Source organism: Fusarium graminearum, chromosome 3 (genome assembly GCF_000240135.3).
Source record: "Fusarium graminearum PH-1 chromosome 3, whole genome shotgun sequence".
Taxonomy (NCBI): domain Eukaryota; kingdom Fungi; phylum Ascomycota; class Sordariomycetes; order Hypocreales; family Nectriaceae; genus Fusarium; species Fusarium graminearum.
Genome location: NC_026476.1, coordinates 3,164,778 through 3,185,554, shown reverse-complemented (window position 1 = coordinate 3,185,554; position 20,777 = coordinate 3,164,778). Strand labels below are relative to the sequence as shown.

The following is a 20,777-nucleotide window of genomic DNA, read 5'->3' as shown; positions in this document are numbered from 1 at the left end:
CAGAGATGGCCTGACGTATAATATCGTATTCAATGATATCCATATGTAATGTGGAGTTCATGTATAGTTCCACGGCAAGAACTATCGTGATTCATATTGAATGGCGCCTATATTATAAAAGATCGAGCAGCATTCAAATCTCCCATCGACCTTGATTTTGTATACATCAATAAATACATACACACAAATCAAAAACCTCCCAATAAAGCAGACATAATGTGTCTCGAAAAGACCAAGCATTGCCCAGTATGCTCTGTGACCGATACCATTGAGTGGGTGTACTGTGAGCCGTACAAGAAAGAGACCAAGACCACAAGTAGAACGGGTAAAACTCCACCCTCTATTTCTTTCAAACGGGAGTCTCACAATCCACCTATGAAACACGATATTACAAAGTACTACTCGCCATTCGACTGCCCTACCGTGGATTGTCCCAGCAAGATTAAAGATGAGGGCAAGTAGGGAACAGAAAGGGGAGATAACGATGGTTTTTGACGGGTGTTTGATAACTATAGAAGCCTAATAACCAATCATTCCCTTAACTGGTTTCCAAATCGATATGTATCAGTTGAAAGTCTCCCAAGTCATGCCATTTGTAGTTGCCATATATCAACCCACGGGAAACTCAAAATGTTGATGTTGATTGGTAGATCCCCCGACCTTTTATTAAATCTCTTCACTAATGATATGACTTTGGTGATTATCAAAGTAAATATGCCAATAGGATAAAGAGATGCAAACTCAAGAATTGACAACCAATAGTAGAGGCTCCTAGGTGCACAACTCTCCGAACATGGATCTAGAGTTTTTGTCGTTCCACTAAATAAGTCTTTGAGATACTGATTATACTCGCTTTGGCTAGATATAGTTCTTACCGCAATACAGCGCCTGGTGGTTATCTCTTGAGCATAACTATTTGGAAGAGATCCAAGAAGGAACGATGCATCTTTATGATTTCTTGCCACATTCGCTTCATGACGCAAACACGGCAAGTCTGGTTCACAAGTAAACTCTCAAAGGCCTCACCCGTAGATCCTTGGTAGAGGGAAGCAATTTCAAATGCAACCAGAAAGTCAAAACAGGGTCCCTCTGTAAACTTATCGTTACTGTACGTACAGTGTGCCCATGATTGCGTTGGACATTGAATACAAAGAGACATCCAAAGCTTGATGCGTCTTGGAACCTTACAGAGAACACTTGAACTCAGATAAGGCCAGGCAAGACAAAAAGCTAACCCATCCTCGAATAGATTTCGAGACAGGACCGCAAAAATCAACGTATTATTTACTTCCTACTTGAGAGACCACCAAACATGGAACAAATAACGCCCACAGAAATTCCACAGCAAACAGGCCCATCACAACGGCCGCCGCTAGCGAATCAGGCTTTACCACCGTCTCTGTCAACGGCACAAGTACAATGTCTGATCACGGCATGGTATTATTGTTCTCATCCAGTCCAGCGCGAGTACCTGAGCGAACTACTTGTCCAAACAATCCGCGACAAGCTAGACAGAATACAAGAGATACGAACCCAGCTGCATGCGATGCAACAAAAGTTATGGGAGAACGAACAAGAGTCTTTTAGAATGAGGACATACTTTTCCCAGCTTGAAAGAACACGGCTTCATCTGGTATCTCAACTTGAGGCGATGTCTCCTCCCCCTGATACTTAACTATCTGTCTATGCGCTTGGGTAATAAGTCCCGACAGTTGTGCTGTAGGATGATTCAGGACAGACAAAAACATCATCCAATCACGAATGTGCGTCAGACTTTAGCTGAGTATTGAAACACGCGCTCTTGATCAATCTTTAGACCTAACGTTATTAGACTATATATACGATTATCAAGCATTCGTTACTCACGAAATCGAGCATGTAGATCGAAACAATACCAAAAATGCCTGGTGTTTGCAGGTCACGCGAGGCAAGAGATATTTTGGGAACCACAAGCTTGTCTGGAAACCCAGTGCCAGGGAAGAAGTTGTTAGCCAATACGACCTATACAAAGTGGCGCACATACGTGCTAAAGAAAAGCGAAAAATAGGGTTGGCATGTCGGTAATTCTCTTAGTTAGCGATTAATGAATTCGTTAAGCAAAAAGTCAAAAGAATGGACGAGGAGGGAATTGAACCCTCGACCTTTCGCAATTACATATCGTCTGATGATCAGAACAAAGATGCGAAGCGAACATCATACCCCTAGACCACACGCCCTAATTCTAACAGGCCAAAAATTATTAATCTCTATATTCTCGGCGTGAAAGGAGGTTGATATTGCCTCCAACCACACAGGTTTCGCCATTTCAACACCAGTAACAAGCGAACAAGGATCGTTTTACGACAATTCATTAGCTTGAGACCCAATTATGACGAGTTCATGCTGTAATCTTCCCCGGACTATACGACCGCCAAGCTTTGACCCCAGACTTGACCATTGACAGCTGTCATTCGCCTCCTTGATCAAATGTCCACTTACCCCAGATGCATCACACTCGGTAGAAGGACCCTTTGTCTTATACAATACACCAGCTGGTCATCTTTTATTGGATCCGGTTCTTTCTAGGAGACCTGGGGTAATTCATAACCCCTTCGGTCCGATCAAAAGGACAATGAGCCAAGGGATGAAAATGGATGTTATAACCATCATGAAAAGAAAGCAAGGATCTCAATTGGGAGAACACAAGTCGTAGGATTCATCCGGAAATGGTAGAATAGGTAAACAGTATACCCGTCTGACGGGCGTCCTAATGCTGCTTCATCCCACGTCCATTTAAAGCTTAGGAGGGTTGACAGTGAACCCTCCTAGGGTATTGACTGGGATGCCAAGGTAAACTACAGTTGTCTCTTTGTCCGGGTGTTTGTTTGGCTATTTAGCCTGAAGAGCGGGTAGACTATGCACCTAAGCTAAGAATACCAGGTGAACGGTTGACGAGCTGAGGACAGGGGAATTGGAGAATGATGCAACCTATTGATTCTTAAAGAAGAAATAAAAGCCCGACATTGGATGTGCCAAGCCTTATGAGGATTCTTGGCTTCGAGAAATATGCAAGCATGCATCAATGGGTGAACAAGTGAAACGCTGACATAAAGACCTTATTCTAGTGGCTGGTTAAGTTGATTGCTGGGGTTCCAGCCGTATAATTGATAGAGTTTGGTAATAATTTGTCAATCCATGGATCATCCAGGCTTTGTATCCTTGTCGTGCTCATTGTGCTGGGCACAGTTGGATGGAGAAATTAGGTATACGACGAGTAATGCACCTGAGGAGTAGGAGCCGGACCAAAACCTTCCTTTGTTCCTGCCATGCCCGTCTTGGCTTCCAGTCGCGCCTGCCCGACCAAACTAACCCCGCAATTTCGGTAGAGTCAGGTGCTAGTTAGCTAGTTTTAGATCTGGCATATCCTCAACTTGAACCACACCAAAGACGGGATGATCAGCGGTTTTAAGCATAAGCTAAATCCAATCAAACCTCCAACTCTCCACAACACTCCATCAGCCGGTCCGTTTAACCGCTACTGAGTTTGCCTGACTCTCCTCACTTTCGGCGCGAGAATCCGTTTTCGGGTGAGTGTCAACCGACCGGGGACGTTACCCGAACGAATCGCCTGGTCTGATTCGCGCCTGTCGCTGACTGAGACTTGTCAAATGTCACATCGCGATGCAACATGGACATGCGGTCAAACCAAGTTTTGGGTGCGGAGACTCCATGTTTCTTCCCCAGACGACTTCTGAGTGCGGAGAAATCGGAAATCCTACCGTTAGAGCAGCAGTAGCTTGTAGCTTGTAGCTACAGCTCCATCTTATCTAACCGGGGACAACCCCAGCATCAGGTATATAATATGATCTGCAGTGTCCCCATCGAAATGTTTTGTGTCTTTCTTCTCCAGCCCTGACTGCCCGACTGCTACTGTTACCAGTAGAGCGGATCACGCCCTTTGCATCGCATTATCCAACAAGAGTCAAACCGCCACCATGGTCAACGTTGGTTCCGCCGCCGATCCCATCGTCACTCGCCTCGTTGAAGAGGACAAGACACCATGGTACAAGAAGCCCAATCTTCGTATCATGTACGTCTGGTTGTTCTTCTGCTGTATGGGTGTTGAGATGACTTCCGGATTCGATTCTCAGCTTATCAACACTCTGCAATACTCGCAAACCTTTCACCACTGTACTACCATCCATAACAACGTGTGCTACAAGATGGACTGACAAATGTCTAGATCTCGGTGACGGACGAATGGACGACAAGGGCAAATATGCTATCGAACCTGGTCTGCTCGGCTTTGTCAACTCCTGTTACCAGCTCGGCTCCATTTTTGCTGTCCCCGTTGCGCCCTGGTTTGCTCAGAAATACGGTCGAAGATGGTCCATCATGTTGGGTTCTCTCATCATGGTTGTCGGTGCCATCATCCAAGGTTTCGCTCAGCATGGTAAGAACATAGGCCTGCAATAACTTCAGCATACTGACATAACCAGTCGGCATGTACATCGTCGCTCGTATCATTCTCGGAGCTGGAATCCTCTTTTGCATCATCTCTGGTGCTGCTCTAATCGGAGAGCTGGGATACCCCAAGGAGCGAGCTACCTTGACCTCACTTTTCAACTCTTCTTACTTTGTTGGTCAAATCCTTGCTTCTGCTGTAGCTCTGGGCACCACTTCCATCAAGACAAACTGGGCCTGGCGAATCCCTTCTCTTTTGCAAATCTGCCCCTCTCTGGTCCAGATTGCCACTGTTTTGTAAGTGAAAAGTTCATCCACTCTTACAAAACTGACAATGCTAGCCTCCTCCCCGAGTCCCCCCGTTTCCTCATCTCCAAGGACCGAACCGAAGAGGCCGCCGCTATCCTCGTCAAATATCACGCCGAAGGCGATGCCAACTCTCCCCTCGTCCAAGCCGAAATTGTTCAAATCCGAGAGACCATCAAAGCCGAGATGGAGGCTTCTAAGCAGTCCTGGCTCTCAGTCATCCGTACCGCCGGTATGCGTCGTCGATTCCTCGTCACCGTCTTTATCGGTCTCTTCACCCAACTTTCTGGCAACACTCTCATGAGTTACTATTCTGGTAAACTATTCGAGCTTATGGGGTACACAAGCGACTACACAAAGACTCGCATCAATCTTGCTTTTGCCTGCTGGAGTTTGATGAACGCCACAGCTCTTGCTCTCATCGTCCCTCGCTTCAAGCGTAGACACATGTATATGCTTTCCGCCACTCTGATGCTTCTCGTCTTTATCGCCATCACTGTCTCCCTCCAGCAGATCCAGGCGACTCCCGTAGGCCAAAAGAATAACGCTGCTGGTATTGCTGCGCTCTTCTTCTACTTTGCATACTCGCCAACTTACAACATCGGAAACAACGCTCTCACATACAGTAAGTCATCAAAATCACAAATATTGCAGCCGCTAACATTGTCCAGCCTACCTTGTCGAACTTTGGCCCTATGCTATGCGATCTCGTGGTATTGGTGTTCAGCAAATCTTTGGAAAGCTCGCCGGCTTCTTCTCCACCAACGTCAACTCCATTGCTCTCGATGCGATCAAGTGGAAGTACCTGGCTATCTACTGTGGTTGGATCGTCTTCGAGTTTCTCATCATCTACTTGCTCTACCCCGAGACCAGCGGCCGCACCCTCGAGGAACTTACTTTCCGTATGTATTTCAATTCTTCGATTGGTTCAATAGCTAACAGACCCAGTCTTCGAGGACGACGAGCTCAAGGAAAAGGCAACCGCTGCTGTCGAGAAGCAAATCCATTTCGGAGACGCCAAGGAAGAGGAGAACAAGACTCAAGTACAGACCCGAGAGGTTGCTTAGACAGTTACTCTGTTGGATGGAATAAATGTCTGTAGCTGGATGGGAGATTGAGTTTGTACAGCACTTATGAGTTAAATACTACACGTATAACCACGTCTACCGGTACTCTACTGTCTCCTTGACACTTTATGGTCTAAAAAATAAGCCCTTATGAAATTTATAATGCACATCATCTAAAACCCTAATGATCGAAAGAATTGTCCCTCACCGGTCTTCACGACAGTATATGGATATTGCTTATAATTATAAAGTATTTTATTCAGGGAGTGAGACATATACATGTACATATAGAATTGAAAATAGTGCGAATTTAGAGATAGGTACCAAGCCTAACCGCTGTTGTTACAGTTCGTGCAGTAGTCCATAACGACACTGCATGAGTTGGATAGACGAATATGTCCACACATCCAGATACCATCGTTCTTCTTGGCATTCTCACGAGCGGCAATGATATCGCTCCCCTTCATACCAATGCCATAATCGTCACACTCAAACTTGGCAATACAAGCAGCTTGGCCGAACGAAGCAGCCATGAGGATACCCTTGTTGGATCGACTGTATCGCGTTGTGTAACCCTTGTACACAGTATCGGCATCGAACTCGTTAATGGCCCTATCACAGGCCTCACCTAAGCCCTTCTTGGATAAGCCGTCGGATGTTCCACACTGGCCACCGCCGTCGTTATCAACAGCGGTTTGAGAAGGCAGAGGCGTCGAAACAGTTGATGGTACACCGTAACCACGCGTTGCTGTAAAATGGAGAGTATAGGCCATGTAGTAGCTCAGAGTGTAAGCTGAGTAGACCAAAACGGTGCCATCGTTGGTCTCAGTGAAGGGAGTCGGCACTGGGGCTTGTGTAACTGGAGCGTCGGTAACGGGAATAACAGGGGAAGGGTAGGAGGTATAGGCCTCGCAGCTGTTATCGATCAGAGAAGCCGAAGTGACATATTGCTTGCCGGAGACTGTGGTGCTGCATTGACAGTATGGGTTCGCGACGCGTGGTCCGCCAAAGATATTGCAAGGGTAGTAGGTACGGACTTCCTCGCTAGTGGTTGCTGGACCGGTTTTCATAACGGATGTGATGACGTTGGACGAAGCCCTGGTGGTGGTAATGAGAGTGCTTGGTGTGGTGGTTTGCAAGATAGTATCAGGTTGTGTGGTAGTAGCCTCGGTGGTCTTGTCTTCAGAAGACGTTGTTCCAGTAGACTCTACAGTCTTTTCGTCTGTTGTAGAGCCTGCAGAAGTCTCAGCAGCGGAAGTAGCATAGGAAGTGGCATCAGAAGTGGCATCGGCCGTAGTGGCAGCCTCGCGTGTAGAGGAGGGGCCAGCTGAAGTAGTACCAGTGAAGCCACCTCGAATCAAACACTTGTTGGCAGCTTCATCTTCAGCACGCTTCTGAACACCAGCTGCAGGAGTGGCTTCAGGTGTAATCAGGCTAAAATCAGGGAAAACCATAAACTTGTGCGAGGTGACAAGCTGGTCCTCAACCCACAGTCTCCATCTACCCATAAACTGGCCATTGACGTCTTCGGCAGAGCTAAAGACGATCTCGTCGAACATATCAAACTCAACAATGGCACGACCATATGATCCATATTGCTCGGTAGACTCTGCCTGGCTAGTACGTGTGTAACCGAGAACTGTAGAGTCGGATCCAGGAACGATGCCGGAAATCTGCGTCGCCAATTGGTTTGCACGGTCTTCGTAGCTGTACGTTGTGGTCACGCCAATGCTACGCTCAAAATGGCTGGTAAAGGGAGTTACAACAAAAACCCTAGGGTGGAACATGGAATGCAACACGCCGGGGGTTTCGTCTGTGCCAACAAGAACAGAAACACTTTCGGTGTTCATGTTGCCGTCACGGAAAGCATTGAAAGTAGTGGTCTGGAAAACGTCGTCAGGCGTGGGGGTCCAGTCTGAGCCGATAAAGACAGGGTTTTCCCAGATATGAGACAGATAGACACCCAAATCAGACACAATGATGACTGACGTGCAGCCGTAGATACCGTTGACTCCTGCAGATCCTTTACCAGCGAAAGGGGGAGCGCCGAACCAGTGTCCTGCGGTGTCTCCAGTTTGATCCACCCAAATAGGTGTTAAGGAGGCAACGTAGAAAGGGTTGGGAGACATGTCATCGTTGAACGTTCGGGCCGCCAACTCGATGTCGCGCTTAGAAGGCGGGACTGCAGACTCGGGACGGGCTGTAGGCGCCGTGAAGGGGTCATTGCCGAAGTCAATGGGCTTAGAAGGGTCCGTGGGGAGAGGTCCGTCGATAGTGGTACTGGGGATCGCACCGCAGTCAATATCGCCAGCCGCGTCACCCATCTGTCCTCCTTTAGACCCACCAGGTGCAATGGGACAAGACCCGCCGCCGCCGCCGCAGGTATCAGAGCCACAGGGCTCGGGAAGGCCAGTCGTTGTAGTGGCTTCAGTGGTAGTGGATTCCTCTGTTGAAGTAGGAGCTTCGGTGGTTGTAGGAGTCTCTGTAGTGGATTCCTTTTTCGTCGTCTCCTCTTGCTTTGTAGACTCTTCTTTACTCTCCTCTTTGTCACTCTTGTTCTCCTCTTCCTCAGTCAGATCCTCATTCTGGCTCTGTACTCCAGGAACTGCGCCCGTGACGGCAGGCACGTTACCGGCAATGATGTTACCGGAGATCTTGGTAAGATCCTGAGCCATACAAGCCAGCTTGTTGATGACATCGCCGATAGGTCCGAGAAGGCCTCGCTTCTTGTTGCAGCCAACATCGGGTTTGCCGCCCAGAAACACGATGGCCGCAATGATGTCGTCATGAGTGTCCTCGACCTGCTTGTTAGTCTCATCAGTGAGAGACTCAGGATCATCGGTCCACTTGTTGATAATGGGGATTAGAGCGGCGACCTGGGAGGAAACGGAGGACACGGTAGCTGTAGCGACCTCAGGAGCCACTGTTGTTTGGGCCGGGGCTTGGGTGATGACAGGATCGTCGTCCTTGCTGGTGGGGTTGGACTCTTCAGTGGTAGGCTTAGGTTCTTCCTTCTGGGTAGTCTCGGCAGGCTGTTCAGCAGCTGCTGTTGTAGTAGTAGGCTGGAAAGGAGCTTCTGAACCGGTAGTCTCATCGACTGGGACGGCACTAGTGGTGCTTTCGATAGCGGGCTGTTGCTCAGTGGTGGTATCTGGCAGAGGGTTGTTGATCTCGGTCGTGGTATCAAGAACAGCTCCTGATGTTGTTGTAGGCAATATAGGCACCTGCAATTCAGTGGTGGTGTCTTGGCCGATGATATCTTGTGAGGAAGTAGGAGTCTGAAAAACGGGCTGGTTGGTGCTTTCCCCTTCAGGAAGCCATGTGGTGGAAAGAACAAGTGGAGGCGGCAGCTCCGTTGTTGTATCCTGGACTGGGAGTACTTGCTGTGAGGTTGTGTCCTCGACGACAGGCAGCTGTTGAGTGGTAGTGTCTTGTACAATGGGCTCAGTGGTTTCAATTACAGACGGAGGACCTGTCGTTGTATCTTTAATGGGAGGGGGCGCTGAGGTCGTGTCTTGGATAACAGGCAAAGTCGTTGTATCTTGAACTGCTGGGGGAAGTTGAGGGGTTGTCTCAGGGTCTTCATGAATAGATTCCGAGGTCGACTGAGGAACAATGATAGCATCGGTAGTGGTAGAGCTGAGATCAATATCAACAGGTAGTTGAGTTGAAGTGTCAATTACTGGTGGAATGAAAGCTTCAGTGGTAGTGGTAGACGCAGCTTCAGGAATAGGGTCCTGGGCAATTGCGTAGAAAGGCAACGTCGCCAAGGCAAAGAACATGGCACGCATCTTGGCGTGAATGAATGAATGACTGGTACAAAAGAATGACTGTAGACAAAAAGAGTGAATATACCAAGTCAACGGTAGATGAAGACAGGTCGAACAGTTACGCAGGCAGCACTCTATATATCCAGGTCTCTGCTTCATGCTGGCAAAACACAGCTGATCAGAATATGCCAGTAGATTAGTGTGATCCTTCCATGGCTAACCGGCATAGGTATGGTAACACTGAAGTTACAGAAGGATCCTATCTGCATTAGTGCTGACGTTCCCTGTAATTAATGATGAAGCACGCCGTGATGTTAGGCCAACTGCCGGAAGTAATGCGAGTGTTTTATCATCTGTGGCGTCTGTTACCCAGGGCTTGTGCTTATTTTGGAGGTGATCGCAATTTGCTAGCAAATCCTTCTATGTTTCAGAACACCTTAGTAGTGCGCCTAAGCCTTGGACTGGGGCCGCTAAGTAAACAAAAGAAAGCTTAATATTTCGATCTCAAATGCAATCGTCTTGTAACCAAGGTCAGCTGGATATTTGTAACTGAGATAAAGCGGAAAATTAAAACATTGTCTTTAAATAAGCATTGTAACACATACCCATAGCTTTATTGCGCTCCTGTACCGCTACCCCCCAGGTGAAAACCTGCCCTATAGCCCTAACATCGACAGAGATTGCCGGCTTGATAACATCCGTCTCATCCCTGCATTATCCCTGCTAATTTCAATAAGCCAAGGCTGGCTCTTAGCCGCGCAATGGTATTATGAGATTGCAGTCAGTCAGCCCTCGATCCTGTCAGCAAGCAAATTCATGCGTGGAAGCATCCTATTTGAGTCCTCTACTGGGTTGCAGAAAAAATGACCCCCGGCCTCTCACGTCTCAGGGTACAGAAATAAATAGTCTAAAGAGTATGGTTTAAGTAACATAAGATGATCTAATAATTTCATCCCTTATGCTCTCAGTAGACAATTTTTCTGATACTCTGAGGGTCCTATATATCGCTATATCATTGCTCCACCTGTAGTATCTGTTTCATTTCATCGCTTGACCTAAACTTTGCGTAGGTTAGTAGTTTTTGGCACTTCCGTACTGCCCCTTGAGGTCAGGATCTGCCCCCTGGTTCAAAAGCCACTTGACTCTCTCAACCGCACCCGCTATGACTGCATTTGCAATTAGATATTGCGCCGCCATGTGCTGTGTCTCCATGTTATCATTTACATCAGTAAAATATGAGGTAGTTACTATCGACGATGTTATCAACAAGCTGGCCTGCATGGCTGAGGATCTTACCAAGATCTTACCAAGATCTCCGGCAACATCATTGCTGGTAATGTGCCTGCCGTTCCCTGAAGTAGAGAGCCAGAATGAGGCAACTCCTAAATGAATGTCGGTTCCTACAACTGATTGATATCATCGGGCTTTAGAGACAATTATTATCAATTTACGCTTAGCTATTGAGTGAGTAGCATAGAAACTGGTGCTAATTTAGCAAGTGATAGGAATATTAGGCTGGCTTTAGTGGATTTATAACCTAAGATACCATAAGTATTTTCATCTGCTCCTTTAACCTCTGTTTCTACTTGACCTGCCCGATACTGTAGTTCTAGGTATGTCAACTTGCATTCAGAGCCTGCATTAGATCAGAGATTGAATCAGGGACCTAACTGATCTGTCAACATCTTGACTTTCCGTGGAATCAGCGTCTTGTCGTACATTTACCGAAATTAGTTGACTATATCGCATCTCTTGATTTCCCGCATTCCATTCCAATCCCAATTCATCATAGGTACCTCAGCTTGCTTTCCGTCACGAGTCTGCCAGCACACGAGACATCCAGCAAGCTACCTACCTACGTATCTAAGAAGCCAGGCACACAGAAGAAACTTGAAATTTCTTCTTCTTCAAAATACCAAAATTCAAACGAATCCCCTTGACCAGTGACTGTTATGGCAGTAATTTACGCTCCTATACTGAATCTAACGTAAGTATCTTCTACAGACTATCACATTCAAAATGGCCAACCACAAGTACGGTAAGGGCAGCTCTCGCAAGCAAATCTAGATATCTGGGCACAAGAGTATGGCTCTAATGAAAGTAGTGGCCTAGAAAACGTCGGGCGTAAGGGTCCAGTCTGAGCCGATAAAGATAGGGTTTTCCCAGATATGAGACAGACATGAGACAGATAGACACCCAAATCAGACACAATGATGACTGACGTGCTGTGGGTATTAATCCGGGGAGCAGGCTGAATCATCTCTCTATTGACAAGTTGTAGGTCGCTAGTGGTATAAGGAATAAATTTAGTTTATGAGTTTATGCTCGTTAGACTATACCGCTAGGCTATTTATTTTATGTCTTAAAGCTTATGTTCTCCAAGAAGCGTAACGTTAAATTCTATATTCCTCCCTCTTCATGTACTTGATGACATCGCCGATAGGTCCAAGAAGGCCTCGCTTCTTGTTGCAGCCAACATCGGGTTTGCCGCCCAAAAAACACGATAGCTGGGTTCAAGATACAACGACCTTGCCTGTTATCCAAGACATACGTGAACTGTTCTTCAACTGATGATTTACCTGGCGCTATTTAATGTTGCAGAGAGGGGACATAGAGATCTGTAAATGGAGCATTCAGGATATCAAAGAAAGCTCGACCGTCGGTGAATTAAATAGGCCAGCCACATGAGAGTGATGGTAATATCATCTTTTCGAGTGTAGCACTTCGGGCCAATCAAGTTGTTGTCAGCCCAACCTCTATACAGACGAAGTCCCTTTACCTGATCAGGTAGTCTGTAATTGCCTGATTTTAAAAAACAAAAACTAAGAGGTAGGAAGTCGAAGGAAGTCTAACCCTGTGATCCGATTGGTGCCCACAGTCAACCGCAACGTTGGGTTCAGCTATGTCAAGGCAGCTGCTTTCTCCCATCTATGATTCGACACCAAGAAGCCAAGCATTGGCAAGACAAAGAACCCTTGCGATCTGGGACAGGAATGACGTTACAGTTCCCATGGGTAATATTAATCAGCCTTCCTCCGCTTATGCTTATTCTACTTGGAAAGACGTTTTCTTCATGCCGAGCTGACTGAACCAGAACCCGCTTTCCCCAACGCTCACCCACAATGTCGAAATGGCGACGAACCAAAACAGCCCGTACGTCACGACCCGCGAACAGGCGGTCGTAGAAGCGTGGAGTCAAGGTTTCAACATCGGGGCCGTTGTCATCCTTATTTTGCTCGTTTTATGCAATTATCGGAGGAAAACGCTACTACATAAGCTTATTCTTGGTGAAGTATGATCGCCCGCCCGTTCTCCACAGACTTGCGCTAATCAATCATTGGCAACAGCTACTCCTTGCGCTCGGACATGGATTCTTTGCATTTTTTGAAGAGCCAGAATATGGATGGTAAATGCGGCATGAAGCGACGTTAGGTGCAGCTTGCTAACTTATCCAAGGATCCTCAGCAGCACCGCGACTCTACTCTACATCTCCTACTTCATCCACAACCTTATCGCGTGGCTAAAGATCCGACCGTTTCTTCCCAAATGGGGCGCAAGAAGCTTCATCATCACATTGCTCATGGTCCAACCGTACTGGATTCTCGAAACATGGGCAAACTTCCAATACCACAACCACCTCGGTAGCCGGATCTTTGACACATCAAGATTACTCGAGCCGTTATTTAGAGACCCATGGTGGGTTTTCACGACGATCAAATTGGTTCTGGCCATTCGAGAGAACTACGAATTTACAATATCGGGTCTGGTTCGCACAAGCCCACGCTTCGGAATCATGCTTCTTTGTCTTTTTCTCTCAATTGTATTCTTGATCACGGATGTCATCTTTATGATTGTTGTATCTAAGAGAGGCGGAATAAATCCATTTTGGAGGGTAGGTTCGTTCTACGACACGATATGAGCATTCACTAACAGTTATTCTAGCTAGCCCTGGTATTCAAATGCGCATCCGATGTCATATTCCTCGACGATTTCAAGAGTGTACTAGACCGAATATCGGAATCAGCAATGCGAAAAATTACAACCTTCGAGTACAGAGACAACGCCTTGCCCTCGGTTCATCTACCCGCTTCGACCGAATTCTCAATGCCTACATACAATCGCAAAAGTTCGCGATTTGAATCGTCATCTAGAGCAGAGCTAGGGTCTATCCTACATCCTATGGCATCAAGGGACGATGGACACTATGAGTATGCAACGAATGCCAGTCAGACTTTCGTAAATGGACTTCTACGGGAGGAACATGTCCAAAACCCCAGCTCTCGCTCCCCTCGGCATAGAGGCGAGTCTCAAGATACCATGATTACAAGAGTAGATGTGAGTGTTGCGAATCTAGATTGATTGTACTTCACTAACCTTGAAGCAGGGTGAACAGCAAGGAGGATCACGAGATATCCCGATGGAGCCTGTTAAAGCCTGGACAAGGGAAGACCAGTTCCAATAAAATACTCAACCTCACAAAGATAATATAATGATGATGGAAGATGCAAGTAGGATTAGCTCAAAGATGTATTAAAATCAAAGAATGATTCCAAGATCCATTTAAAAGATGCATATCCATATTTACATGATTACCGCCTTCTCTCAAACCTAGTCCTGTTTACCTATTTCTATCGCAATATTAAGCATACTCCTCGGCCACCATGTTCTTTCTGATCTTGTGGAACCCTCTTGCTGCCGTCCCAGATACTTTGAGATTCTACCCAATTCGCAGACTCCAATCCCACCAATCCACCAAACACCATCCAGTAGCATGACTAAAACGAGCCAGTGAGCAAAGATGTCCATAGAAAGTCGCGAAACCTCAGAGGCATCATCGGCGTCACATTGGATACCTTCATCGGGGACAGTCTCTGGGATTTTGTCCAGGGTTGACTGGATGATACTCAGAAACTCTGCTGGGACTCGATTGAGAAACCACATGATGGTTCGCCTCAGTGGCTTCAGTGGCGTTGAAAATGTGACGCGTGCCATGTAAGTCCTTAACCATGGAGAGACATCTGAAAGCTGACTCAAAGCTGCCCAATCATTCTCTAAATCAAGCTGAGATGTATCATGGCTGCCGTTACCTGCTTCGAATAACTCGCTCAGAATACTGGCCAGGGACTGTAAAGCGACAAGACAAGTCTGAATCTCACAATTATCCCTGGACCTTCCCGAGGAAGCCAGATGCATGGAAAACTGCAGGGTTTGCGCTCTTGTCTTCAACTTCTCAAGCGCCGAGCTGTATGTGGCTGCAATGATTGGCATGAGTAGAGTCTCTGTCCTTTGGGTTGGTCCATTCTCAGCCATCGGAACAAGTCCACTGATAGGCTGGTTCAGGGTTATCACTGGGGGACTGGTTGTAAAATCGTCCATCAGGTGAAAGTCCTTGGTAGAGTGTAAAAGACCGGTATACGCCAGATGGGCTGCACGAATGAGTGTCATCCAGTGCAGTTGCGCCGGAGCCAGATTTGTACTTCCATCGTGGTCGTCTAATGTATTAGATAATTTGATCCGAACGGCGTGGTTTGCTGTTGCATAAAGTACCATAAGAGGCGCATTCGCCACAACGTGGTCGTAGTGGTTGGCGTTGGGAATATCAGCTTGCGTCTGACGAAGCGAGTCTCTGTGGTGCTCGTCGGCGAGAGCTAGAAGGTGTTTGACTTGTCCTTTATCGATGTTTTGTGTATCGGGCTGAGATAGTATATCATAACATTTTCTCACCGCTGCAAGCGCAAGGATGGAGCTCATCAGAGGTTTGCTTCGGAAAGCCAGGTTCGGAAAGCCAACTTGTAGTGCATACAGGTCCTCATCATCATAGGCCATGGAACGAGCAGCATGCGATAGGTAGTAGCTGAAAAGCTCGAGCTCTGTTGCGCCGAGATCTACAGACGGCGCAATGGTTTCATGGGTGAATAGGTTGGCACTGAACTCGTAGTTTGGACTTGGTGCAAGGAATGGCGAGGAAATGCTGGATACTGAGCCAAGACTGGTACCAGTGGATCGACAAAAATCAGGAGTCGGGACGGCAAGACTTTGATGTTGACTCCATGTCTCTTCTGTATCGGATACAGGTGATCTCAAAGTCCGGGACTTTGGCGAGCGAGGATATTCACAGGGAATGTCCTTATCGAGGCATCGCGAACATTGGGGCCGTTGTTCATCGCACTGGATTTGTAAGTCTATGTATCAAAGCAGCATTAGGGTTGTGTCTTACCTTCTTTCTTCTTTGTTTGCATCCTAAGCATCCATGACGAGACTTTGTGTGTGATCTTCTTGACCTGACTGCATTGGGACTTGAAGTTCGATGTGTGCTGCGTGAAGGTGATTGTTGAAGGCAAGACATGTCGCTAGAAGATAGGTACCAATCAAGCAATCTGGGTAATGATGGCCAAATGTCTGGTGGATTGTCGCGGTTCTTTTAAGCTTGTTATCCCATGCCCGGTAGCAAAGCATGCCTGCTTACTTTCCTACAGGGTGTGATCCACAATCATGCCGCAGTCAGATAATTTGATATTGCCTTAGCCTGTGGGAATGCAGGCTACGTAATTGTGTTTGGTTAAAATGCCGCTAGTTTTGTAGGGGATATCCACTGCAACATTGCTGGTCAGTGTAGACGACACGCGGAGGCAGACTGCGCCTCTCTAGCTCAGCCCCCAGAATTTGGAATTGTTCTAGATGAAGCCAGGAACCGATCAAGAGTCAGATAATGCAGCTGGGCATATTTCTCTCGACGACAAGTGAACAATGTGTCAGAATTGCGTTCTTGGTATTTCGGTGAGTCATACTCCAGCTTCTAGAATCCCGACTTTTCAACTGCCTGGGCTGAGGACATGCAAGTAAGACGCTGTAATCCCGAAATGGTAGCTATCTCAGTCAGCACGTCATGCGCAAGCACGACGCAGTTACGGGCTTCATTCGACGTTGGAGTGACCATTTTGCACGTCAATATAGCACATCACTGAACCGGACGAACCAAATGATGCCGTGATGAAGAATTATAAATTAAGGTCTATACTATCTTGTGGGATCCTTTTCTTATAGAGATTCCCTCTCATCGGCAATTATCTGCGTGGCTATTTTTCGAATCTTTAATAGAATCAATGCCATTTCCCTTTAATCCCTTCACTTTCCTATGAATACCGAATACCGGTGTTGAGGACCCGGAGTGCGTTCATGTCTTCGGGCCACTGAGACAGCCACTCTTTGACAAGTTCTGCTGAGATAGAGATGTCCAGAACCTACCAAAGACTTGACCCTCCTCCGTTCTTCCCAGCTCATGCGTAATAATATAGACATCTCCGTCATCCTTCTTAAGCAGAGAGGCAGCATTGAACAAGGATCTCAATGATTGGCTCTTTGGCACCACCATACCACAATTGGTAAATGTGGTCATAGACAAATCGCCATCATCATGCTCCACATCTTCGACACTAGGAGAGACGATAAACAGCATCTGCTGGTGAGGTACATCGTGCATGTATCGAACCGCGTCAATCAGACACTCCTTACCAAATCGGTAGGGGGGGTTGTGATGTGGCTGAATCGGAGTTGGTCCTCAGGATTTGTAACCATAAAAGGTCGAAGAAACTCCTCGGCTCTGTAGAGAGTCCGGAAATCCATATCTGTAAGAGCTGGCACGTTAGTGATATGTATTACATTCTATATGGGAGACGATATGTACTTGGGCTTGCGGGGGCGCGGTGTTGCTGATGTGATGGTGATGATTTGGTGGTGTTTTGCAAGGATAAGAATGAGAATTTGAATTGCCCAATACCTAGGAGCTAGAGAAATGAGATACAAGAGCCTATGCAATGGAACAATTTTCATTATATTTACACAAGGGTTTGTGCTGTTGCCTAAAACTACTACCTACCTACGCGGGTCACCGTATGTTTGCCAGTGCCAACTGAACATCGCAAACATTCGACTTGACGCGAATTTCAATTTTATGTCCGAACCTCCCGCACTCCAACATTGCAAATTTTACGTACGTCAGACTTCCTTCCTTAATCCGCATCATCTCAGCCACTGTTCGTATTGCCCATCTTTACGTTGTCGAGTCGACTAATCAGTCAAATAGATGACCATGGATATCCGAACCATGTACGATACCAAAGGGCAGGAGCTCAGTGTCGCGTGCCACATCCTCGAATGCCGCTACTCAACCATTACCAGAAAAAATTCCCTTCCTGGATTTGATTGTCTAATAGTTGTACTTCGCCTCATCTACGGTACCTTCATGTTTGAGAATGGTGGCTCTTGTCACTGGATCGGTGCGGCCGAGACGAAGAACCACTTCTTGAGACATGCTTGGTCTCCGTTCGGGCCAGAAGAACGAGAAGTCAGAGAGGATGCCAAAGACAGAGAGAAGGTACTCAAGTCGATAGCAGGCTGTGATTATTCCTTTGAATTGCTTTGCAACTCTGAGCTCATGAGCGAGACCTTCTGGTCACAAAATACATTCCAACTTTTTGAGGGCCTTCTTGTTGCCACGACCGCTAAATATGTCGAGTGCTCTCCAACACAATTTGCAAACCATTGTTTGCTGAAGCTCGACCTTGCTGCGGATCCAACCAGCACTCTGGAGGGGGTCATCAAACAATCATTCGGGCTTGTTCCCTTCCACGATCAGTGGGTCTGGGCGAGACCAAATCGTCCATGGGTCATCAGGGTCATGTATACACCCGATGTGACCATGTCTCGACGTCTCGACATCAACGACTTTCGGACTCGATGTGTGCCCAGACCTCGATGATCCTACGACGTTTCCCGAGGTCGCACGTCCAATAATCCCTGATGAGGATGTGGACTTGATAGAGTTGTCTATGAAGGGCTTCCTAAAATGCAAGGCTCCTTCAGACAAATCTGAGACGCCTCGACCCGAACCATCTGTGCACACTGAGACTGAAGGACAGGATATCCGTCAGGAATCTACCCAGCCTACAGGACCATCAAGCTAATCTTCCGCCCTCACCCTTTCCAGGACAGCCAAGAGGCTCCAGAAGAAAAGACAGAATAGGACACGGGAGAGAGATGGCCAGACTTCGATGAGCTCAAAGACCAATGTATCTAAAAGGTTGCGGGATAGCCGTCGAAGCTCAGTACCGGGTGAGTGGCCTAGCAGATGTACTGTATTGTTAGGACAGGGTGACCCTGGAGGAAATCTCTATAGACAAACTGTAATCATGGCTCAAATATGATAAATTGGCCTACTGCTAAGTTTTATCTTTGGTAGCGGCCACCGCTTTTAATAACTTAAGACCAAATTTTATTATCATGTCTACTATACAGCCTCAAAGTATTGATCGTCTTGATAATCCAGAACCTACCTAGAGAGTAGCCCTATATTTGTGATCTGTAAAAAGAAACCACAGAGATCCTTGCTTACGCTACCAATTGAGGACATATGGCGATAGTCTAAGCATGTCAGATCTGAAGATCACCAAACATTGGCCTCGTGCATGGAATTTGCCTCCACTAGCATCCGGTATTATCCCAAAAGGGACAATGAATCGAGAAGTAAGATCCAGGAAATCAGTGTGGACCCTTTATTCAGCCTCATATTGGATCTCAAGGGTCTCGAGCGGATGACAAGACCCAATGTGCATTACACAACGCCACTTGATCTACGCCATGACATGACACTATTCCCAACAAGGCGGAACTGAGCGCTCTGGTTGAAGTGGGGGACAAGCCCGCCTCTCGGTAAAAGGCACATAAAATGAAGCGTAATGTTATTTTGGATGGAAAAGAGAATTCGAATTCGATGTTGCAGCCTCGAGAAAATCAAACCTGTTCTCAGTAGGCGCAATGCCGGGCGTTCCAAAAAGCAGAGGCTGCAACAACTGCCTCAAGCAAAAGAAAAAGGTATCCATACACCATGTCATAGTGGACACTGACTGACTGGCCATAGTGTGATCAGCAGAAACCAGTTTGCTCGAGATGTGCGCGACTTAACATAGCTTGCCAGGGTTCTGGGGAACGAAAGTATGTTTTCAAGTCGGTATCATTCACAAAATTGAGAAACGCAAGTCTCCGAAAGCTGAGAAAGAAGGAATCTCGAGAAGTAACACAAGATTGCAAAAACGAAGGAGACAATATTGAGAAATGATTGGAATAATTTATAACAAATGATGTCCATATTATGATAACCGGATCTGATATCTCTTGGAAGAACAAACAAACCCCAACTGAATACACTTTCATTATATCATTGATTATTAAAGACATACCGCACAGTTAAATGACTGTGCTTAGAGAAGCATCGCACCGATGGCAACTCCGGCAGCAGCAATCAAAGAACCCTTCAAAGCCTGTGCAGCGTTGGGACTGACGATTGGGGTAGACGCCGGCTTAGTCGCTTGAGTTTCAACGGACGTCTGGGTCTGTGAAGGGACGACAGGAGCGACAGTGGTGAGTTCAGAGACAGTCGCCTCGACCAGTCCGGAAGTGGTTGGCTCAACAGCGTGGCTCTCGGTTGTAGTCTCGGTTGGGCTTTCAGTTGTGCTCTCGGTTTCAATTTCGATAGCTGTACTGGTAGGTTCAGCATCGGTGGTAATGGCCTCAATGGTTGTTTCAGCAGGTGCTGTGGCAAGAGTAGTCGAAGGCTTCCAGCATGAGAGGTACGATGTTCCGCGGGTCTCGGTGCCAGAGTAGTTTGCGCATCCTGGGACGCCAGTCTTTACGGGGGCTCGGCCGCCACCACAATCAAGGGGATCGCAAATCATGCCATCATCAGGGTCGAACCAGTGAACGATTCTATCTTCGCAAGTAGTGAAGCTGTGTGTGGAGCAACCGAATCCGAGAGTTTGCTCGGCAAGCATAAGCACGGGGAGGGCGGCGAAAAGAGTCTTAACCATTTTGAAGGTGTAAAGAACGAGCGTAATGTCTAAGCGAGTGACTATTGACGAAAGATTGATGGTTAGTAAATCAAACCGGTAGGAGAAAGGACTGATTATAAGCTTCAACCACGCCGCAGGGCGAAACACTTAATTGTCGAGTTATAGATTAACCGGTGACTCAAACGGTCAGCCGTAACGTGGCATTCTGCACAATTTTTCGTATCGTCTTGTTGGCTGCTGACTCTGGGCCTTCAGCCTTAGATGACCCATATTCGTTAAATTATCGTGTAAGAAGCAAGGCTTGTAATTGGTTGCCAAGGCTCGTGATCACACCACTGTGCCGTTTC

The 20,777-nt window shown here is 47.0% G+C and overlaps 7 protein-coding genes and 1 non-coding gene across 8 annotated transcripts; 4 read left to right on the top strand and 4 right to left on the bottom strand.

Annotated features, from left to right (window-relative positions):
- Positions 1-1,312: 1,312 nt before the first annotated feature.
- FGSG_12793 (uncharacterized protein) lies at positions 1,313-1,675 on the top strand (the record flags this gene model as incomplete). Its single annotated transcript, XM_011325996.1, has 1 exon — positions 1,313-1,675. The coding sequence occupies one exon, from the start codon at positions 1,313-1,315 to the stop codon at positions 1,673-1,675; it is 363 nt and encodes a 120-aa protein (XP_011324298.1).
- Positions 1,676-2,113: 438 nt separating this feature from the next.
- FGSG_20639 lies at positions 2,114-2,216 on the bottom strand. Its single transcript has one exon. It is a non-coding gene; the product is annotated as a tRNA-Ala (tRNA).
- A 1,758-nt stretch (positions 2,217-3,974) lies between these two features.
- Positions 3,975-5,816, top strand: FGSG_05720 (uncharacterized protein; the record flags this gene model as incomplete). The annotated part of the gene is made up of 6 exons (XM_011325995.1): positions 3,975-4,170; positions 4,223-4,432; positions 4,479-4,740; positions 4,785-5,374; positions 5,421-5,651; positions 5,692-5,816. 6 exons carry the CDS (start codon positions 3,975-3,977, stop codon positions 5,814-5,816), a joined length of 1,614 nt encoding a protein of 537 aa, XP_011324297.1.
- Positions 5,817-6,145: 329 nt separating this feature from the next.
- On the bottom strand, positions 6,146-9,607 carry FGSG_05719 (uncharacterized protein; the record flags this gene model as incomplete). The annotated part of the gene is made up of 1 exon (XM_011325994.1): positions 6,146-9,607. One exon carries the CDS (start codon positions 9,605-9,607, stop codon positions 6,146-6,148), a length of 3,462 nt encoding a protein of 1,153 aa, XP_011324296.1.
- Positions 9,608-12,716: 3,109 nt separating this feature from the next.
- FGSG_05717 (uncharacterized protein) lies at positions 12,717-14,048 on the top strand (the record flags this gene model as incomplete). The annotated part of the gene is made up of 4 exons (XM_011325993.1): positions 12,717-12,739; positions 13,043-13,478; positions 13,529-13,921; positions 13,971-14,048. 4 exons carry the CDS (start codon positions 12,717-12,719, stop codon positions 14,046-14,048), a joined length of 930 nt encoding a protein of 309 aa, XP_011324295.1.
- A 146-nt stretch (positions 14,049-14,194) lies between these two features.
- On the bottom strand, positions 14,195-16,523 carry FGSG_05716 (uncharacterized protein; the record flags this gene model as incomplete). The annotated part of the gene is made up of 3 exons (XM_011325992.1): positions 14,195-15,754; positions 16,053-16,056; positions 16,420-16,523. The coding sequence occupies 3 exons, from the start codon at positions 16,521-16,523 to the stop codon at positions 14,195-14,197; spliced, it is 1,668 nt and encodes a 555-aa protein (XP_011324294.1).
- A 1,152-nt stretch (positions 16,524-17,675) lies between these two features.
- FGSG_05715 (uncharacterized protein) lies at positions 17,676-18,344 on the top strand (the record flags this gene model as incomplete). The annotated part of the gene is made up of 1 exon (XM_011325991.1): positions 17,676-18,344. The coding sequence occupies one exon, from the start codon at positions 17,676-17,678 to the stop codon at positions 18,342-18,344; it is 669 nt and encodes a 222-aa protein (XP_011324293.1).
- A 1,345-nt stretch (positions 18,345-19,689) lies between these two features.
- On the bottom strand, positions 19,690-20,486 carry FGSG_05714 (uncharacterized protein). The gene has a single exon (XM_011325990.1). The coding sequence runs from the start codon at positions 20,446-20,448 to the stop codon at positions 19,843-19,845; it is 606 nt and encodes a 201-aa protein (XP_011324292.1). The 5' UTR covers positions 20,449-20,486; the 3' UTR covers positions 19,690-19,842.
- Between the last annotated feature and the right edge of the window lie 291 nt (positions 20,487-20,777).

Bases quoted from the DNA above. Each gene is read 5' to 3' on its own strand.
- FGSG_05714 (XM_011325990.1), bottom strand. From the start codon at position 20,448: ATGGTTAAGACTCTTTTCGCCGCCCTCCCCGTGCTTATGCTTGCCGAG.